The following is a 20,071-nucleotide window of genomic DNA, read 5'->3' as shown; positions in this document are numbered from 1 at the left end:
CTAAGTATTTTATTCTATTTGCTGCTACTACAAATGGGTTTGTTTTCTTAACTTTCTTTTTGGATAGTTTGTTGTTAGTGTATAGAAACACCACTGATTTTTGTATGTTGATTTTGCATTCAGCAACTTTATTGAATTTGTAAGTTCTAACAGTTTTTTTTTTTTTTTTTAGTTTTAGGAGTTTTCTACATGTATGATCATGTCATCTGCAAACATATAATTTTACTTCTTTTCCAATTTGGATATCTTTTATTTGTTTATTTTTTAATTGTGTGATTGTTTTGGCTAAGCCTTCCAGTACTATGTTGAATAAAAAGGGTAAGAGTGGGTATCCTTGCCTTGTACCAGATCTTAGAGGAAAAGCTTTCAGCTTTACCCCATCGATTATGATTTTAGCTGTGGGCTTTTCAGAAATGGTCTTATTGTGTTGAGGAAATTTCCCTCTGTACCTAAATTGTTGAGAGTTTTTATTAAGAAAGGATGTTGAACTTTGTTAATCGCTTTTTCCGTATCTATTGAGATGATCACATGGTTATCTCTGATACAGTTAATGTGGCTTATGACATTGATTTGCATATATTAAGCCAACCTTACATCCCAGAGGTAGATCCCACTTGGTCATCGTGTATGATCTTTTTAATATGCTGTTGCACTTGGTTTGCTAGTATTTTATTAAGGATTTTTGTGTTTATGTTCCAGTGATATTGGCCTATCGTTTTCTTGTGGTGTCTTTGTCTGGCCTTGGTTTCAAGGTGATGCTGGCCTCATAAAGTGAGTTTGAAAGCATTCACCATTTTTCTGTTTTTTGAAAGAGTTTAGGTAGGATTGATATTAATCCTTCCTTGAATGTTTGTCGTAAATCACCCATGAAGCCATTTGGTCTTGGGCTTTTCTTTGTTGGAAAGTTTTCAATTACTAGTTCAATCTCCTTGTTTTTTTTCTTTCTTTTTTCTTCAGGCTTTCTACTTCTTCTTCATTCAGTGTTGGTAGATTGTATGTTACTAGCAATTTATCAATTTTTTTTCTAGGTTAACCAGTTCGTTGATTATAATTGTTCTTACTAGTTCCTTATGATCCTTTTCATTTCGAGTCTTCAGAACTAAACTAAAATATGTGGTGGTGCCAGCCTCATGGTGGAAGTGTGAGTGGTGGCACCATGACCAGGGAGCACAGGGGCTCTGGGTTTGCTGGGGACATAGCAGCACTGGATCCAGTGGGGATATGGAGGCACCAGATCCAGGAAGTGTGTGATGATGTTGGCTGGGGTTGGGGCACAGCAGTTCCAGCTCCAGGGAGGCATGGGGGCATGGGCTCCAGGCAACTCCAGCAGCAGGGGTCCACTTCAGTGAAGACTGGGTCCTTGGCAGCTGTATTAGTACATTTCTGTTGCTTATAACAAAATAGCCAGAACTAGGTATTGTATAATGAAAACGAAATTTATTGCTTACAGTTTCGGAGGCTAGGAAGTCCGAAGTCCAGGGAACACATCTGGTGAGGGTCTTGGTGGTTGCGACAGTGATGCAGTGGTCTCACACTGTGAAATGGTGGAGCAGAGAGAGAGACTCTCCTCTCTCTTCTTCTAAAGCCCTCAGAACCATGCCCCCAACCACCATTTCCAATCCATTCATCACGGCATGGTCCCACAATCCAATCACCTCTTCAAGGCTCCCAATTACCATAGCAGGATTTCCCACCCTCTTAACAGTCACAGTGGGGACCATGTTTCTGAAACAGTAAACTTGGGGGACACGATTCAAGCTTCAGTGAGTTTTGGGGGGACATAATTCAATCCACTACAGCAGCAAAGGCTGCTGTGACCTCAGTGCTGAAAGCCGTTTGGCTCCTTCTGCTCTCCTTTTCCCTGCAGGGTAACTCTTGGCCAAAGGAATTCCTCTTGACACTAAGCTGTGGTGGCGTAGGGCACAGAGTGACCTAAGTAAACAAAACAGTTCTATGCCACTATTTTCAGGGTTTTTTTGCTCCACTTGGTTGCTGCAGCTTGTTAACTGGACTCTGAAGCTCTCCTGAAGCTATTTTCATCAGTGGATAGTTGTTAAATCATTGTTTTGTGGGGGAGCAATGTCTGGGAACTCCTAGTCTGCCATCTTGCTGACGTCACTCCCAATTCCATTACTTTTCTTTATCCTTAGAAAAGTACCTCCCCGTTCTCCTACCAAATGTTTCCTAGACACATACAGATATATTGTCTTTGCTTTTTAGATCTCTCAGAATTAATTTTGGTACATAGAAAGAAGGGTATTATTTTAAAAATATTAACCAATTATCCCAACACAGTTTTTAAAATATTCTTCCTTGTTCCTTCACACTGTGGTGCCACTTTATTTCTATGTTCAGAGGATATGGATTTATGCTATTTTGTTTAATTGGTTCATATAGTAACACTGTATCTCTACAGTGTAACTGTCCAGTCAATAGCATGATTCATAACAAATAATTTTGAAATAAGGCTAAAAATAGAAAGATGAGCAGGATGATTTTATACAGAAAAAACAAATCACCATTATTCGTTGGCTACGGTTGCTAAACTTGGAAACTAGAACCCAAATTTAATGGGTACTAACTTGAACACATCCTCGAACATTAATTCTCTCTGTGTTGTACTCTACAAAAAGCAGCTTAGGATTTCTACTCAAGAATCTGCCTACTTGAGTTTAAGGAAGCAGCAGTGGTTCTGATGGGGAAGATCATGGCATGACTACATTCTTTCTTGAGTGCTGGTTACATGGGTATGTTCATTTCAAGAACAACTGGATATAGGACATGCATAAATAAAAATTTTTTCCTCAAGGAAAAGCATATCTTTTTATAGCGCATAAGCATCTTAATTAGAACTATTGAGGCTATGTGGGCCCAGTGTCAGGACAGAGATATGGTGTCTCCACTGGTCTGGAAAACTTAGCAAGGAAGGGTAAGAAGTCACAGGAAGCCTTTCTAGCTAAACTGTTCAAGTTCAGAGTTTCACCTTTTCTTTTTGTTTAATTCTCAAAGTAATGGCACTCTGGATCTTTTCTGTCCTCTTCTCTATCAGTAGGAACAGCACTAGCTGCTTCTTTCCTTTAAGAAAGTAAATGAGAGGCCCATGGATGTGGCCTAGTCTCCATGTGCTAGGAGCTTACATTCTGTGTTATATTTCAACAGCTAAGGCATCACACTAAGTTTGTTTAAAAAATAGTTGTTAGTTGTTTGAAATGATACTCAAAAGTCCAGTAATTTTTTTTTAAAAACTGGCTTTAATTGACATTGACAAATAACACATACTAATCTCTTATTACCTTTAAGTAACAAAAATATGACCTGTCATTATTCAAATGGGGGTGGGATTTTTCCCCTAAGTACACTTCTTAAAAGTCATTCCCGTGTTGAGTGGGCACCCACTCAGAGCAAGGCACTGTGGGGGCGGATAGCAGCAGGACACCCTCACCTCAAAGAACTCAGTCAGGGATGAAGACAGGCGGGGGGGCACTGCTATGGGATCCAGTGGTGGCAGAAGTGGTTCAGAAAGCACTCTCCAGTCACAGAGACTAGCAGGTTTGAAACCCAGGGATGGTACTTTTTAACTTTGTGCCTTAACTTCTCTAAGCCTCAGCTTCATCAGCTATAGACATCCTCTTAATAGAATTTCTGTAAGAATTACATAAGCCTACAAGTAAAGCATTAAGTATGGTGCCAGCATGAGAAAAGGCTCAGAAATATGGTTGCTCATATTATTACCATGATGACTTCTATATACGGAGTACTGGAGAGAATAAAGGAAAGGGCTAGTCATTCTTTGGACCGTGTTCTCACAGGGGAAATACTGGCACTCCGAGAAGGACAATTCTTCATTGTATAGAATTGTTTTGACATTTAGGATCCTGGCCCCATGGCAGTATTGGGCCAGTAGCACCCCCATCTTTATGATAACTAAAAAATGCGCCTACACATTTCCAAGCCCCCCCGAAGAAGGTTACTATCCCTGTTGAGAACTGCTTTTCTAGAGGGGCCTTCTTCATTAAAAAACAAATAATTATCTTAATAAAGAGTAAGAATGCCTTCCTATCTTTCAGAGTATTCAAGGATCAGTTACGCTGGGTCTGGTGAGAGGGAGAATAGGAAAGGAATGTTTAGTATAGTTTGAAAGAAGAATCCCTTCCTGATGAATTCCAGTATCAAAATCCCAGAGCTCACCATTCAGGGCTCAAGTCAAAAGGGAGAGCTGCATCTTTGCAAATACAGTCAGGAGAAAGGAATTTTGCCATGAAGCCACTTTTTTAGCCAGGCTCACTGTTTATGTAGTTAAGCAGCAGACAGACATATAAATTTGGACAATAACCTTACAGGGGATTTTTTAAAATCCTAATTTCTTTTTTCCTCAATATACTGGACAAGGGTCCACTTCATCTCATGTCTACAAAAAGTAAAAACTAAAGTCATAAATGAAAAGATAATAATAATAGAACAAGCCCAAAGAAACTGACATTGAATCTGTGCTCAGGAAAGCCCCACCTCCATATAACCTAAATCCACATCTCTCTCCGCAGAGTGGTCAAGGCTGAAGACCACTTTCATGCTGTCATAGGCCTTAAAAAGGCAGCAGGCAGATTTTCTCCTAATCCTGAATTTCCTCTCCAGAACTTAGTCTTTTGGTGATGTCAGAAAAGATATGAGGCATTTGACCTTACTAAGTGCTTAGAGACAGAGAGAAAGCAAGTTTTGTTACCATCATTTTACACGTGGGATAACTGAGACACTGAGAGATGAGAAGATATGTTCATTCGTGGAAGCCAGCGAGACTAAAATTTAGATCTCCTGCTTCCTGATTCGGTACTTTGGTCCCCATCCCTTAAATCACAGACACGTATTACTAAAATGGCTAAAGTATCCTGCTGAGGAATCCTCCAGGCTGAAAGCTCCCACGTGCTCTACCCTCTTTCCAATCTCTCTCTAATCTGAGCCTAACCTAGATCCTCTGAGTTGCTGGATCTACTGTAAACTGGAGTAGGAAGAATCTGTTTGAAAGGATATGTATTTATACATCTGTTAAACCATCTCTTCTTGGAGATGCTCTTCATCTCTTTGAAATTATTATATTAAATGGATGTGGGGCTAAAGTTAGACCAAATCTTCCAGTCAGGATGGGCTTTTCAGAATCCTTAGGTAAAGCAAATGTGAAACTCTGCATTAGGCTCACAAACATCAGGAATAATTCCATCTTTGCCAGTTGCTCTCCCATACACACCCGCTTCCCTAAAAATGAGATCAGAAAAAATATAAGGATTATAATACCATCCCTTTTCCTATTTCAAAAAATACATATTTATGGGCTGGCCAGTTAGCTCCATTGGTTAGACTATGATGTTGATAACACCAAGGTCAAGGGTTCATCTCCATACCAGCTAGCCGCCAAAAAAAGTATATATTTATATAAAATATCTAAATTGAGTATTTTAAAAGCAGATATAGAGTTTTAAAATAAAGTTGCCACATATACCAGATAGCCTCCTGCAGTATATACTGACCAGAATTTTTACATACCAAGTTCACATTTTAACTCCTACCCATAAAAACTTATGCTCATCCTAGACAGGAACTAGAGACAGATCCAATGTGGCAGTGACCTTGTCCCTTCCATGTCTACTTCTCTCTTTCTTTCACTTTTACCTGGGTGACTAAGGGGGGAAAAGTCAGATAAAAATCTCTGGAGCCTTCCTTTTTCCATAGAAAGAATCCCATGTGTCCTAATCTAGGAACCTAAAAGAGGGACTGGTGAGATTAGAGAACCCACCCTCTCACCCATCAGCCCAGCAGAAGGTCAGAAGTTGCTCTTAACTCCAACAGTTCCCTGGGACACAATCACCTGGGCAGCTCAGAAAGAAAGATTTCTAGTCTTATTTAAAGATTTAAAATCAAATGCCTTCATTTTGTTTTTAAAATCTGAAATAAACATAGTGGAGATGCATTATCTAAATTATCTCTTTTATTACCTTGCCAAGAGAGAAAGTTTTATTTATTTATTTATTTATTATTTTTTTTATAAAGATGACCGGTAAGGTGATCTTAACCCTTGACTTGATGTTGTCAGCACCACACTCTCCCAAGTGAGCTAACCGGCCATCCCTATATAGAGATCCGAACCCCTGGCCTTGGTACTATCAGCACCACACTCTCCCGAGTGAGCCATGGGCCGGCCCTAAGGAAGTTTTAGAACAACATGAAATAATAAAAGATTCTTTTAGTTCTACTTTTTTAAAATTATGCCATTAAAAAAATAAATGTTTAACTGACCTATCCCAAAAGGAATAAAGGTTTCTTTTTTAAGAAGTTCTCCTTGGTCATCCAGAAATCGATTAGGGTAGAAATCATCTGGTTTCTCCCAGATGGCTGGGTCTCTGTGTACTGACCACAAGTTGGGTAAGATCAATGCGCCTTTAGGAATGGTATACCCTTGGAGCACTAAAACAAACAAAAAAACCCACAGCATCATACAACACATTGTCACTAATAGTTCTTCCTGAAAAAAAATCAACTTATATACCTAGTATCTTAATTGGCTGAAACTAAATGTTGAGGTACTTGAAGGCAGGGATAAGATCTTATCAATTGGCATCCTTCTCTCCACATTATCCCAGGACCTAGTTTGAGACAGGGCACAGGAGATGCTCCAGTGGATGTTGCGTTAATGAATTAAATCAAACCATAAACATATTAAGAGAAAACACTAAAAGAGAAATAATAGTGTGTTCCTAAGAATTGCAAATTCCCTAAGAATTACAAATTCCTAATATTTATATGAAATAGTTTACAAAATCTTTTATGGCCACACAACAATATGTTGAGGAAGTTAAACTAAGATAAAAGGATGTACAGGGAAGCTAACCCTGGCTCTTACCAGCTGACAAGTTAATATGCACTTTAAACAATGACCAAAAGATACTGTACACAGAGTGCATCTAATCTGCATTAAAAAATCTGTTAAGTGATCCAGTGTCATTTATAAGCTACTGCCTCCTACAACTGTCTCATAACTACATTCAAGCCCATTACATTATGGGCTGTCTCTAGAGAAGGTAAATTCCTTGTTAATAGGCATGTAAAAACAGAGTCTGAACAAAACCAAGTAAACGTTCCCCGTTGTTGACAGGTTAAAACAGGAACCGTAGAATCAGATGGATTCTTCTAATTCCTTAATACTTATGCTTTAGTTACAAAATTTAAACAATTGACATAGAATAATTTCAGGTAAATCCTTAATTCCACATTTAGATTAGCTCTTCTGATCTCCATGAAGAAGACTGAGAGGAACCTTTGTTAATTCTGGAGTTTTTTCTGCCAAACCGCCTACTTAAATTGCAGTGTGATTTGTTTTGCTGGAATAAGTGTGTATGCTGTGAAGGCTGGAGAGCTATCAGTAAAGCTAACCAGTGCTGGAATGCCATTACAACTAATAATGTACAACTGTGGGTTGACACATTCCCTGGACATTTCCTTATCTACGACACAATGCTAAGTCCTCAGAAGGAACAAGCTAGGTGGTAGTCACCATACAACTCCACTGGATTAGGGGGTTGGGCTTTCCTCAAGGGTATTCAAAGGAAGAAGACCCCAGACTTGCCTGTTTTCTCTGAGGTCATATGAGGAATGGCAAAAGGCACCACCACAGTTAGCCTCTGCACTTCCATGATGGTGGCTTCTGTGTAGGGCATCTGGGCCTTGTCCGTGAGGGAAGGGGCTCGGTTGGGACCAATGACCCTTTCAATTTCTTCATGAACCTTTTCTACACAAAAGGGAAGGAATAAACAGAGCATAAGTGAAGGAGAGTTGAGCATGCTTCGCCTCACCACTTACACACCACTGCTAAACTGGCTGAGCGGGCCTGATTCAGCCTCAGGGAAGTGAAGCCCCCGTCAGGTTATGCCATGTAGAGACAGCTGGACCCAAGGAGCCTGTGCCCACCCTGAGACTTTGAAGGAGGAGAGCAGAACAGATGGAGGGGCAAAGAAGAAAGCATTCTGGATTGGGAAACACCCTGAACCATACTCTCAGATGAACATGGTATCTAAGCCAACTGTGACAACATGTAATCCAAGACGGCCCTCAACAATTCCCGCTCTTGGGGTTCATATCCTTGTGCAGTCCCCTCTCTGTATCAAGTTGCTCGATGTGAGCAATAGAATTAGGGAGAAGTGATGGCATGCCACTTGAGATTAGGTTACAAAAGACACTGTGGCTCCTGTCTTTGATATTCACTCTCTCTGGGGTCACTCACCTTGGAGAAGGGCAGCCGCCAAGTCAAGCAGCCTTATGGAGAGGTCAGAGGGATAAGGAACTGTGGCCTCTGGCCATTTTGGAATAGACTCTTCTGTCTCAGTCAAGTCTATAGAGACCTGCAGCCCCAGCCAACATCTTGCCTACAACTTCAAGAGAAACCGTAAACTAGAACCATCCAGGTTAAGCTGCTCCTAGATTCCTGACCCTCAGAAATGATTTGAATTAAAAAAAAATAGTGGTTGCTGTAAGCTGCTACATTTTGGGATAATTTATTACTCAGTAATACTTAACTAATACAGGTAGGTACAATCCCATCTGTGGTAGGCAGAATAATGGCCCCTTCAAGATGTCCATACTTTAATCCCTTGGAACCTGTGAATATGATACTTTACATGGCGAAAGGGACTATGCTGATGCAATTAAATTAAGGACCTACAGATGAGGAGATTATCCTGGGTTTTCTTGGCATGCCCAAGTACATGGGCTTTAAAACCACAGAACCTTTTCCAGTTAAGTTTAGAATCAGACAGAGATGAAACTATAGAAGAATGGTCAGAGAGATACAACACTGCTGGCTTTGAAGATAAGAGAAAGGAGGCCACAAGCCAAGGAAGCCGGAAACAGCAAAGATATGGATTCTCCTTTACAGCTTTCAGAAAGGAATGCAGCCCTGCCAACATCTTGATTTCTAGCCCACTGAGATGTGTCAGACTTCTAATGCATAGATCTACATGATAATAGATGTGTGTAGTTAAGCTAGTTTGTATTTGTTATAGCAGCAATAAAAACTAATACACCACCCTCCTATGTATTCTTCCACTATGAACTGCCACTGATGTTCACTATCTACTGATACAGATGGGGTGGAACTAGCTCTGTGACCTTGTGGAAGTCACACAACTTCTCTGTTCTCCATTTTCAAAACATGGGTTCAGATGAGCATTGTGGCTCCCTTCAGCTCTAACATGTTCTTCTTCTCTAAAGATCTTTCACCATCATAGATTTCATACAGAATCAGACCTGTAAGAGTTTAAAGCAGGGGTAAGCAAGTTATGACATTACTCCTACTGTCTAGAAACTTGGGGTTTCACTGTTAACACCTTACCAACTCTCTGTGAGATGCAAGTATTTATTTATTTTTTCTGGCCTAAAGACATTGCTTACTGCCAGAAGCCACCAGATCACTGGGTGATCTGATTTAAATAACCTTATTTTGCCATGAATAAAGGAAACATCCATTAATTACCTTGTACATCAGGGTTCAGTGACATATACAGGAGGCACCAAAGCAACGAGTTAGTTGTGGTATCAGTCCCAGCAATGAAGAGATCCCCAATGATATAGAATAAGTACTCTTCATTAAAACTACTGTTGCTATTATTTTTCCACTCCTCCTCCATGTGGAGAAGATACATGTCTATGAAGTCCTGAGGGTTCTCTCTATCCAGAGACTCTTGATGGTCTTTGATGATATTTTTAAGGAAACTGGTTATATCCTTTTCAATTTGTCTTAATTCCTTAAATGGTCCAAAGGGAAGGTAATAAAGCCAGGAGCATATGTTGACCAGAAGAATCTGACTGTTCAGACAGATTTCTAATCCTCTTGACATAAAACCAAGCATTTTCTTAAACTCACTATTGGTGTAATCAAAACGCTGGCCAAAGCACAAGGAGCAAATGATGTTAGAGACAGCATTGCTGATGATGGGGAAGGGACTGAAGGGGTCTTCTCCATGTTTTTGCATTTCCTCTTTCACGCATTTGAACTCCTCAATAATCTTGGGCTCCAAGCTAAGCTTTCCCAAGCCAAAATGACGAAGAGTTGAATGACAGAATTTCCTCTGTTGTTTCCAGACTGGACCATAATGTGCAAACACGATCCCTGCAAAAAAGACACCAACAAAGGAAGGTGAGAAAGAGCATTCCTGATAATACTGAACAGGACCCACCATGAAGTGTATTCTGTATTTTCCAGTCACTTATGCAAAGTTCATGTGAAGACCATATAAAGGCCACCAGTCAAGAAGAATGATATACAAAATTTAGTTATCAAGGTAGTATACGTTTCCAATAACGATTAAAATAGGAGAATGTGCTATGAAGCTTATTAGTATAGATAGCAACTCCTGGTGAGATGAAAAGCAATGTGTTTCAATTTCCAAACTTAGTGTACATTTCAAAATCTTGTATTTTATAAGAGTGAATACAGGCTTAGAAAATAATTCAGGCCAGATGCACCCATTTTTTTTAACCACCTACATTCTAAACATTCTGAACAGAAGGACAAATAAAGTCACAGTTTGACATTAGGGCAGAAACCATATCTCATTGTGCTCATCATTAAAATCCCAACTTCTGACATAGTGTTGGATACATAGGAGGAGTTTTTAAATATTAGCTGAATAAATGAACAGCCCAACTGGATTAGAACCATTGGCCATCAAAGTTTAGAATCTGATAACTGGCATATAATCTAAAATATCTGTTGTTGGCAACAGCGCTGATTTAAAAATATCTGAACTCATTAAGGTCATTCACAACTACATCATATTTGATTCTCACCTATACATCTCTCACCATCAAACCCAACAAAATTGCTCCCAGATGTTGTATCAAATTATTATTTGACTTTCCCTGTTTCCTGTCATCTTTTACATCCTCCTGTTTTCCATGGTGTGCTTTATCACTCTGGCCAGTCTCCTTCCTTCCTGCATTATTTCTGAATGCTCACTATGTGGCAGGCACTGGGCTGTAGTGGATACAGCTGCGAACAAAATAAAGATGCTCTGTGGCTAAGTCTTCCCATACTCTTTTGCCTCTATAAAATGCCTTTCAATATGAACATCCATGTGGTCAAATGTATCAGACAATCTGTCAGTTTCATTGTCCTCCCAAGAATCTTCCAATGTCTGCTCAAATCAGCAGTGGTTGCTCTCTGTGTCTTCTGGTCAGGTGTTGTGACTTCCATTTGTCATCATTTGGGAATTTTCTTAAGACTCTTCTGTGTTGGAACCCATTTCCTGGTTTCTATGTCTTCCTCTTTCTTGTTTTACTCCCTCATTTTGCTGAAGCACATCTTCCAGTAGTTTCCAAGAAAGGGTGCATGGGAGGTGAATTTCTAAAGATTTTGCATTTATGAAAATGTATTTATTCTACCATTTAACTTCCTCAGAATTTTGAAGGCATTGGTAAGAGTAGATTGATGACTCATAAGATAAGTGCATCTTCAACACTACTAGACATTGCCAAATTACTCTCCAAAATGGAGAGTACACCAAAAGTGCACCCACTGTAAGTGTATGAACATTCTCATTTGTTCCAAATAGCTGCCCTCTGCAGTGGATTGAATGGCCCCCAAAAGTCATTAAAGCTTATCCCTACTGTAACTGTTGAGGTTGGAAAATCCTATTATGGTAATTGGAAGGTGAAGCCTTGAAGAAGTGATTAGATTCTGAGGACCATGCTCTAATGAATGGATTAATAGCCATGGGCATGGTTCTAAGGGCTTTAAAAGGAGAGCACATGAGAGTCTCTCTCTCTCTCTCTCTGCTCTACCATTTTCTGCCATGTGAGACCCCTGCATTGCTGTAAAGTCACCACCAAAGAAGAAACTCACCAGATGTGTTCCCTGGACTATGGATTTCCCAGCCTCTGAAACTGTAAGTAATAAATTTCATTTTCTTACAAAGTACCCAGTGCCAGGTATTTTTTTAAAAACAACAGAAACGGACTAATACACCATTACTTAGTACTTGTCAATATTCTAATTTTTGCCAGTCCAAGGGCTAAAATGTATCTCATCTTATTTTTTACTTGCATTTATCTAATTGTTACAGGTGGGTCAGAACAGCTTTTCATACAGTTATTGGCCAGGTTTCCTATCTTGTGATTTGCACTAATCTATTGTGCAATTTTCTATTTCTTATATATTCTAGATGCATAGCAGACCTCTTCTCTCATCGTGTGAATTTTTTTTTTCACTTTAATGGTATTATTTGATAAATAAAAGCTTTAAATATATAGTTGCATTTATCAATCTTTTTCTTTCTCATTTGTGCTGCATGCCTTATTCTAGAAATCTCTTCCTATCATGAGTTCATAAACTCATTTTCTATTCTCATAAATTTTTTTAAGTTTGTTTTTTCACATTAAGTCTCTATAATCTACCTCTCTAATTTATATGTTAGGTATTCCTACTTATTTTGAGGTAGAAATCCAAACCTTTTTTTCTCCCAATTTATATAACCTAGTATTCAAGCACAATCTATCAAACAGTCCTACCCCCCCCCCCCACCAATCTGCAACACTGCCTCCGCCTCTGTCATTCATTTCCTATAAATAGGTGCGCCAGTTTACAGGCTTCCTAGTCTGCTATACTGATCTCTTTGTTTATCACTATGTTTAGAGCACATTATCTAAATTAGTTACTTTATAAAAAGATAAAGACTTTATAAGTATGAATATCTAATAAAGTCCCCTCCCAAAAAACTTATTTTTCATAATTATTTTTGGTTATTCTTAGCTATTTACTCTTTAATAAAAACTTTATAATCAGCTTGTCAAGCTCTATAAAAAAGCTTTTGAAGTTTTGATTGGAATTGCATTAAATGTATAGGTTAATTTGAACATTGCCTTCTTTATGAAAATTAGACTTGCTTGCAATTCAAGAATAAATCTAAACTTGGTAATAATGTTTTAAAGCCTTTTGTAAAAAATTGCTGGATTTGGTTTCCTAATATGTTAAGTTTTTCTTTCTTTAATGTATATTCATAAATGAAAATGGCCTGTAAGTCTCTTTTCTCATGCTGGACTTGTCTGGCTATACTACCCTCCTATAAGCCAGGGTATATTCTTTCTCTCTGAAAGAAATTGTCTAAAATTGGAATGACATGTTCCTCTTTTCCTTTAGGTTTATTGTGCTCTTTTTCTAATAATGTTGGCCATCTAACTCATTAATTCTCAGATTTTTATCTTAATAAATAATTTAATGCTGTACATTTGCCTCCAGGCACTACTTTAGCTGCAATCTACTAGTACTATTTGCAGATGTTTTCAATATTCAGCTTTAAGTTTAATTTTTTTTTTTTTCTATATGAGTCTTCTTTGCTACCTGGATAAATTTGTCTTACACTGATTTTTGATATTTGAAGAGGCTTGCTTTTTAGCCTAGTATGTGGCCAACTTTAATAAGCTTTCTAAATAATGTTGAGAATAATGTTTATACAAGTAATTTTGGGGTATAAGGTTCTCTATACATCCAATAGAAAAAGCTTGGTAACTGCTGGAATCAAATTTTCTGTATTCTTACCAAATTATTACCTGCTTGATATCTCAACCATTCAAATACATTAAAATATCTCCTTATAATGGTGGATTTATCAGTTTCTCTTTCCAGTTCTATTATGTTTTTTTACCATATGCAGATAAATATCAATGTAGATATTCAAATTTATATCTATGTATCTATCTATTTATGTTGTCAAGGACATTCAAGCATAGAATTATTATATATTCTTAGTTTAAGAAAAGAGGCTCCTTTTATCATCACGAGTCCCTCCTTTTTCGTAACAATGAAGTATGACAAAGTGTATTTTGTCAAAAAGACACCAGCTTTTCTTTTCTAAGTATTGTATCTTCTTGGTAAAACCTTTTCCTTTCTTTTACTTTGAACTTTTCCGTACCTTTATGTTTGGGGTAGGTCTCTTTTAAAACAACATATAATTGGATTTTTAAAAAATCCATTCTGGCAATCTGCCCTTTAGCCAGTAAGTTTAGTCCTTTTACATTTACTGTAGTTATTTATTTCTAACATTATTTTGAGCTTTCTATTGGTCTGCTCTGTTCCTTCTTTCTTCCCCTTCCTTTCTTGTCTTCCTTTAGGTTGAGAGAAACAGGTGAATGTTCACCCTTACATTTTTAACACGCCTAGTTTAGTGGTCAGCAAACTATAGCCCACAAGCCAAATCCAGCCTGCCACCTCTTTTTGTATGGCCAGAGAGTTAAGACTAGTTTTACATTTATAAATGGTTGAAGAATGTTTTGTGATACGTGAAAATCAGATGAAATTTAAATCTCACGGTCTATTAATACAGTTTAATTGGAACATAGCCAGTTAATGAGCCACACTAAATTTTACATATGGTCTAAGGCTGCTTTTCCACTAAAATGGCAGAATCAAGTAGTTGCAACTTAGATTGGAGGCGGGGGGAGAATATTTTCTCTGCTAGGATCCAGGCAAAGGCAGGCCTATTTCCCTGTTTCCTTTTACTGGTGGCCAGGTTTGCTGAATGTTCTTTACCTAACCTGGAGTGAAGCTCTTCAAGAGTCCTGTCTTTACCTAGAAACAACTTTTCATCTTGCATAATGTTAGGCCCTATCTCTTTACTCCCCCTACGCCTCCAACCAGGTCACTAAAGCTCAAGTCTCTCCAGAGCATCTACCTTCTATTTTCTGCAGGGGTGAGGGTGGTGAAATGAACTGGTCTAACTATACATGCATTTCAAACAATCCTGTTTTCAGTCCACTAGCTCACCCCTGTCTCCTGTGATCACTGGTACCTCTAATTCCTGAGCCTTTTGGGGGTTCTATGTGGTAAACTCATACTATTTTCTCATGCTCCATACTCATACTCCACTGGTATCCCTCTCTGTAGACACTCAGGTGTGGTCATCCTCCACTCTACTCAGTCATTTGTCAATCCTATATCCATTTTTTGTCTTCAGATGCTGTGGTGCTCTTCATTTCATTGTGGATGGTGTGTGTGCTTCTGTAATAGTCCCTCTGGTATGGTGTGTGGTTACCAAGACAAAGAAGAAAGGGAATGTCTTAACCATTCTTGGAACCACCAAAACTCTCAACTTTGTTTAATAAAGCCCCATAAACTATTTCCTAGGCAACCGAAGCATAGTCACTCTTCCCTGTCTTTGACCATGGCCATGTCTTCTGCTGCAGAGCATTCAGAGGCTGAGTGTTGTTGGGCCTCCTCTTTTCTTGGATAGATATGGTCTCTCATGCTAACTTCAGAATTTGACACCAATTCTAACTACCGTCTCATTACCTAAGATATCACATATGACATCACTGCTTTGTCCTATTTCTCAAAGAACTTTATTTTCCCTCTGTTAAGTCTTTTTCTGTATCATCTACTCTTGTCATCTTTTATTTATTTATTTTTAATTTATTTTTTTTAATGACTTGCTAGTATGGGGGATCCGAACCCTTGATCTTGGTGTTATTAGCGCCACACTCTCTCTCCCAAGTGAATAACTGACCAGCCCAACTCATCATGTTTTAAACTACACATTTGTATTTTAGAAATATTTTGTCTAGTATGATGTCCTTTTTCTATCAGTTTTTCCAAAAAAACCTGATAGTGCCAGCTACTAAGGGCACATAGATCTGTAAATCACATTCTCAAGATGCTAACTGTCTGGTGAGGAATCAGGTAAACCAACAAAGCGGTAACACTGTTGTATGTTGAGACATATTGAAGTTGCAACGCAGACACTGGGAAAGGAGCACCGCCTCAGCTGAGGGGAGGCGGCACTCAGCAGAGAGGATGTCTGGGCTGATATGTCGTTAGTAAATAAGGACGTGTGTGAAGGCACGTTTTAGACAAATAAAGAACTTGAGCAAAGTCAAAGAGGGTGTTTCAAGAAGGGCTAAGTTATCTTCAGAAACAAATCAGGCTTGGATAAGACAAGGAAGTGGAGGGAACCATCTCAGAGGAGGCTAAGATTTGAGAACTGGGTTTTTTGATGATGGGCTGACAGCAATGAAGCGGAAGAGAGAAGAGGTGACCAAAAAGGCAGTACCTGAATGCCAGGGACAAGAGGCACGGACAGAATTGGCAGCCTCAGGGTTACAAACTTCACAATACGACATCCTGGAGCTAGAATGGCTTTGGGTCTTAGGAGTGTTTGGAAGAGGGTCAGGCACATCCTGCAGTTGTTGATATCATCTCCTTTCTTTGGTGTGAAAAGCAACGGTATTCATGGATGCATACAAAACATCCTTTCATGGCTGGCTGGTTTGGTCGGTTGGAGTGTGGTGCTCATAACAGCAAGGTCCAGGGTTCAATCCCTGTACCAGCCACCAGAAAAAAAAAAGTCATTCCAGTAGGATAGTAACTCTGAAAAATAAAAAATGGCTCCAAAGCAAAAATCAGTACTCTTTTGGTTGAGAATGACAAAAATATATCCTCAAGCTACTTTATTGAAAAGGGCACTTATGCTATAGAACCAAAAAACAGGCAAGGCAGGATGTTGCCACCTCAGGGAAGACTAAATGCCACAGAACTCTTTCTCCCCACACCTACCTTTCCCTTCTCTCTGCCTGACTGACTTCCTTCTTTCCTTCCACAAACCAGCTTTTCAATGAAACAGGAGTTATTTTAAGATGCCTATTTTCCCAGTTTCACCACAAGAGAGAAAAGCCCTCTATTTTCTAGGTCAGACCTCAAAAATTCTGTGGGAAGATTCAAATGCTTCGGTGAGGTACCATGTCCCATGGTAATACAAAATATGAGACACCTTAAGTTTATTTTGTAGCTTGAGGTTTCCAGACTATGCCATGAATTCTTATCCCTAAGCTACATGAGGATAGATCTATAGTCATGAGTTCTTGAGTTCTCAGTCTAGCCCACAGACTAACTGTTTCAAAGAGGTGAGATGTTCTGATCAATCCACCTTTGATCAGTCTATCCCTCAACTAATCACTGTGGCCAGGGAGGTGATTTCATGTAAAGATAAGGCATCTCCCATTTCAACCACAGGTAACTGGGACAAGAGGCTGAGGGTAGGGATAGAGTTCCTCAGAAGGAATAGGTGCTACTAGGCAGCAGAAACATAAAAATCCACCTCAAACCAAATAAAGGATAAGCTAAATTGATTATGATTATGATTAAGATTGTCTAAAAGGAATATCATACAGTTCTTAATAACTTCACCTGATAATATCTAAGAATATGAAAATATGTTCACAATATTTCAAGGAATAAAAGCAATTTTAAAGACTATAAAGAGCATGATTCCACTCTAAGGAAGCAAATACATTTTTAAAAATACATGTACATGTAGAAAAAAGACTGGAAGGTGATACCTAAAAATGTCAATAACAACTATCTCAAAATAATATTGATCACAGATGATTTTCAATTCTTTTTTTCTTTTCCATGTTTTATGTTTTCCAATAATAAATATAACAAAAATACTTAAAGTACATGAAATATGAAGCTATTCTACACTTATCACATATATACATTTCCTATCTTCTGAAGCAGAGAAAGTGCTATCACACTGAGTACACTTACTCTTTCCTTCCACAGGGTCACAGAAGTGTTCCTATTTATGGAAATTCAGACCCTCTTGATATGAGTACATAACTATGTCAAAAACCTACTTTACTGCATATTCAGTTAACTTGTTTTCCTCATTCATTTTCAAATTCCCCAGATGAACTTTCATTTTCTATTTACCTTCATTTCCTAATTTCATTTTGCACTTTGTCCCCCTTTGAAGTAGTCAGTATGGACTGACTTGATCCCTCACTTTTAAACTTCTTTAATATTTCCTTTTGCTTTCCATTTTTAATTATTTGCAATTTGCTTTGGCTCTCATTCCAAGTCTCCAGCAATCATTTAATATTTTAAGTGCTTTTCTTCTGTCTTTGATAGGGTCTGAGCTATAACAGGTTTAACAGTCAAATCAATATTTTCTTTTCCACCTTCACAAGCAGTGTCCCACAAACCTCATGCAAAACTCTAGCTTTATCAGATTGTAAAATGCCTGGATCTTTTCATGCCACGTTCCCGGGACAGGACACAGACATAGCAGTTTATTTACTTAACAAATACCTCCTAAGCTCCTACTGTGTGCCCGGCAGTAATGGCTCTGTCCTCCTAGATGTTAGTCCAGTAGTGAAGACTCGCATCCGGGCTCAAGGTTACAAAATTAGGAAGCCCTAGTTTTGAAAAATGCAGTGAAGGAAACATGCTTGTTCAATGAAACTGGTTCTAATAAGGGAGCCTGACCTACTTGAAGAAGCAGTGAAAAAAGGTTCCCCTGAGGAAAAGAGATTCAAATCGACACCTGACTGATGAGAACAGTGACTCAAAAAGTTTGAGACCTATGCCAGCCGATAAGACAAGGGCCAAGACTGCAAGGGGCGGGGGTGGTTAGAGAAGGGGTAAACTAGATATTTCATTGCAGCGGATAACATGTTTTCCAAACCCCCAAACTGCCCAGTTTAGACTCCCACGAGTAGGAATCACAGAGGCTATAAACCAGTGCTCCTAGATCGTTTCCCGGACCTTTTACCTTTTGGGTAAATATCTTAAACTCTTGCACTCAAACCTTACAATATGAAAACGATACTCCTCTCTCTTTCTAACACAGCCAAAGTTTCTCCCTGGGGTCCCAGCCCGAAGTGAGGAGAGGATTCTCCTGGAAAGAGGGAGCCTGGCTGCATACCTTGCTGTCCTCCCCCTCCCCCCACTATTCTCCCTCAACTTCCGGGTGGGCTTCCTACTTCTCATCTTGGAATCTGAACCAGTCACGCATCGATTACTACTCGATGGGATCATCAAGGCTCCGGGAAGGGGTGGCGCCGCCGCCACCATCCCCTTCCGCGCAGGATGCAGGTGTGAGGGGGCCCGGTGCGCGCGGCTGGCAGGGGCGCAGCAGCCGCAGCCGCAGCCCGGGCGCACCTGGCGCCCCGTCCGCGGCCTCGCGCGTGCACGCAGCCCGCGACCCCGAGGCTCCGGCGGCCGCGACCCCGCTCACCCTTCTCCTTGGTTACGATGGAGATGAGCGGCATCCGCGGCCGGTCGCTGAAGACCTCGGCCTGCTGCACCAGCGCTTCGCGCACGCTGTGGAAGTCGCTGAGGACCACCACCAGGTGGGGGCCGATGAAGAAGCGGAAGACGTTGCCGTACACGCGCGCCAGGCCCGTGAGGAGCAGCTGCGGGCTCAGGCCCGTGGGGTCCAGCCCTGCGGCCCTCGCCCCGAGGCTCAGCCATCTCTGCCGCTGGAGGAAGGGCGGCAGCAGCACGTGGCCGAAGTTGCCCACCAGGGGCCAGGGCGTGGGCCCGGGCGGGATGCCCCGCGCCCGGTGCCGCCGCAGCCAGTTCCAGCCGAGCAGCGCGACGAAACCGCACAGCAGCAGCAGCAGCGCCCCGCCGCTCGGGTCCAGCCGCGGCAGCCCCGGGGGCGCACGCAGGAAGCGCCCAAGCCAGGGCGGCTCTTCCTCCCGGGTCTGCGGCGACCCCGGGGAGGGCATGGCCGCAGCCCTGGGGCTTCTCCAGCTGACCCTAGGCCACGCGCACGCACATGCCCGCCCCCGCCGCCGGCGGGCGGCTCAGAGCGGGAAGGTCGCGGGCGGGGAGGAGAGCGGCGGGGAGCGGCCCGGATTGGCTGCGGCCCGTGCGTTCTCCCCGCCCCCTGCAGTCCGCCGCTCCCGGGCGGAACCCGGGGACGAGCTCGCCACCCGCTGAGGAGGTCGGCGGACGAGGGGGGCGCACGACCTGAAGTTTGCCCCCCAAGTCCGGTTGCGTCCCTTCTCTGGGTCAGGCTTGGCAGTGACTGCCCCCGAGACGAGTATGCTAGCAACACAATCTTGCGCTCTGATTGGCTGTCGGCTTCCCCGTGTCCTCCGTTTATCAGTGGACAAATCGAATGGTCATTGAGTGCAAAACCGTGTGAGGTTCTGTACTGAGTGCTGCGGACGCCGTGGTGAACGGTTCCCTGAGATGACTCGGCCTCAACGCCAGCACCTCCAACCTGAGGCTAGGAGAGTAGGGTACCCG

The 20,071-nt window shown here is 40.9% G+C and overlaps 1 protein-coding gene across 1 annotated transcript; it reads right to left on the bottom strand.

Moving 5' to 3' along the window:
• Positions 1 to 2,891: 2,891 nt before the first annotated feature.
• Positions 2,892 to 19,545, bottom strand: LOC134386177 (cytochrome P450 2U1). The gene is made up of 5 exons (XM_063108236.1): positions 19,050 to 19,545; positions 9,515 to 10,150; positions 7,613 to 7,774; positions 6,286 to 6,453; positions 2,892 to 5,247 (listed from the first exon to the last, which is right to left on the bottom strand). The coding sequence occupies exons 1-5, from the start codon at positions 19,543 to 19,545 to the stop codon at positions 5,069 to 5,071; spliced, it is 1,641 nt and encodes a 546-aa protein (XP_062964306.1). The 3' UTR covers positions 2,892 to 5,068.
• Between the last annotated feature and the right edge of the window lie 526 nt (positions 19,546 to 20,071).

The sequence above is a fragment of the Cynocephalus volans genome, chromosome 9 (genome assembly GCF_027409185.1).
Source record: "Cynocephalus volans isolate mCynVol1 chromosome 9, mCynVol1.pri, whole genome shotgun sequence".
NCBI lineage: Eukaryota > Metazoa > Chordata > Mammalia > Dermoptera > Cynocephalidae > Cynocephalus > Cynocephalus volans.
The sequence above is the reverse complement of the archived record's forward strand: the minus strand, read 5'-3'. Positions and strand labels throughout refer to the sequence as shown.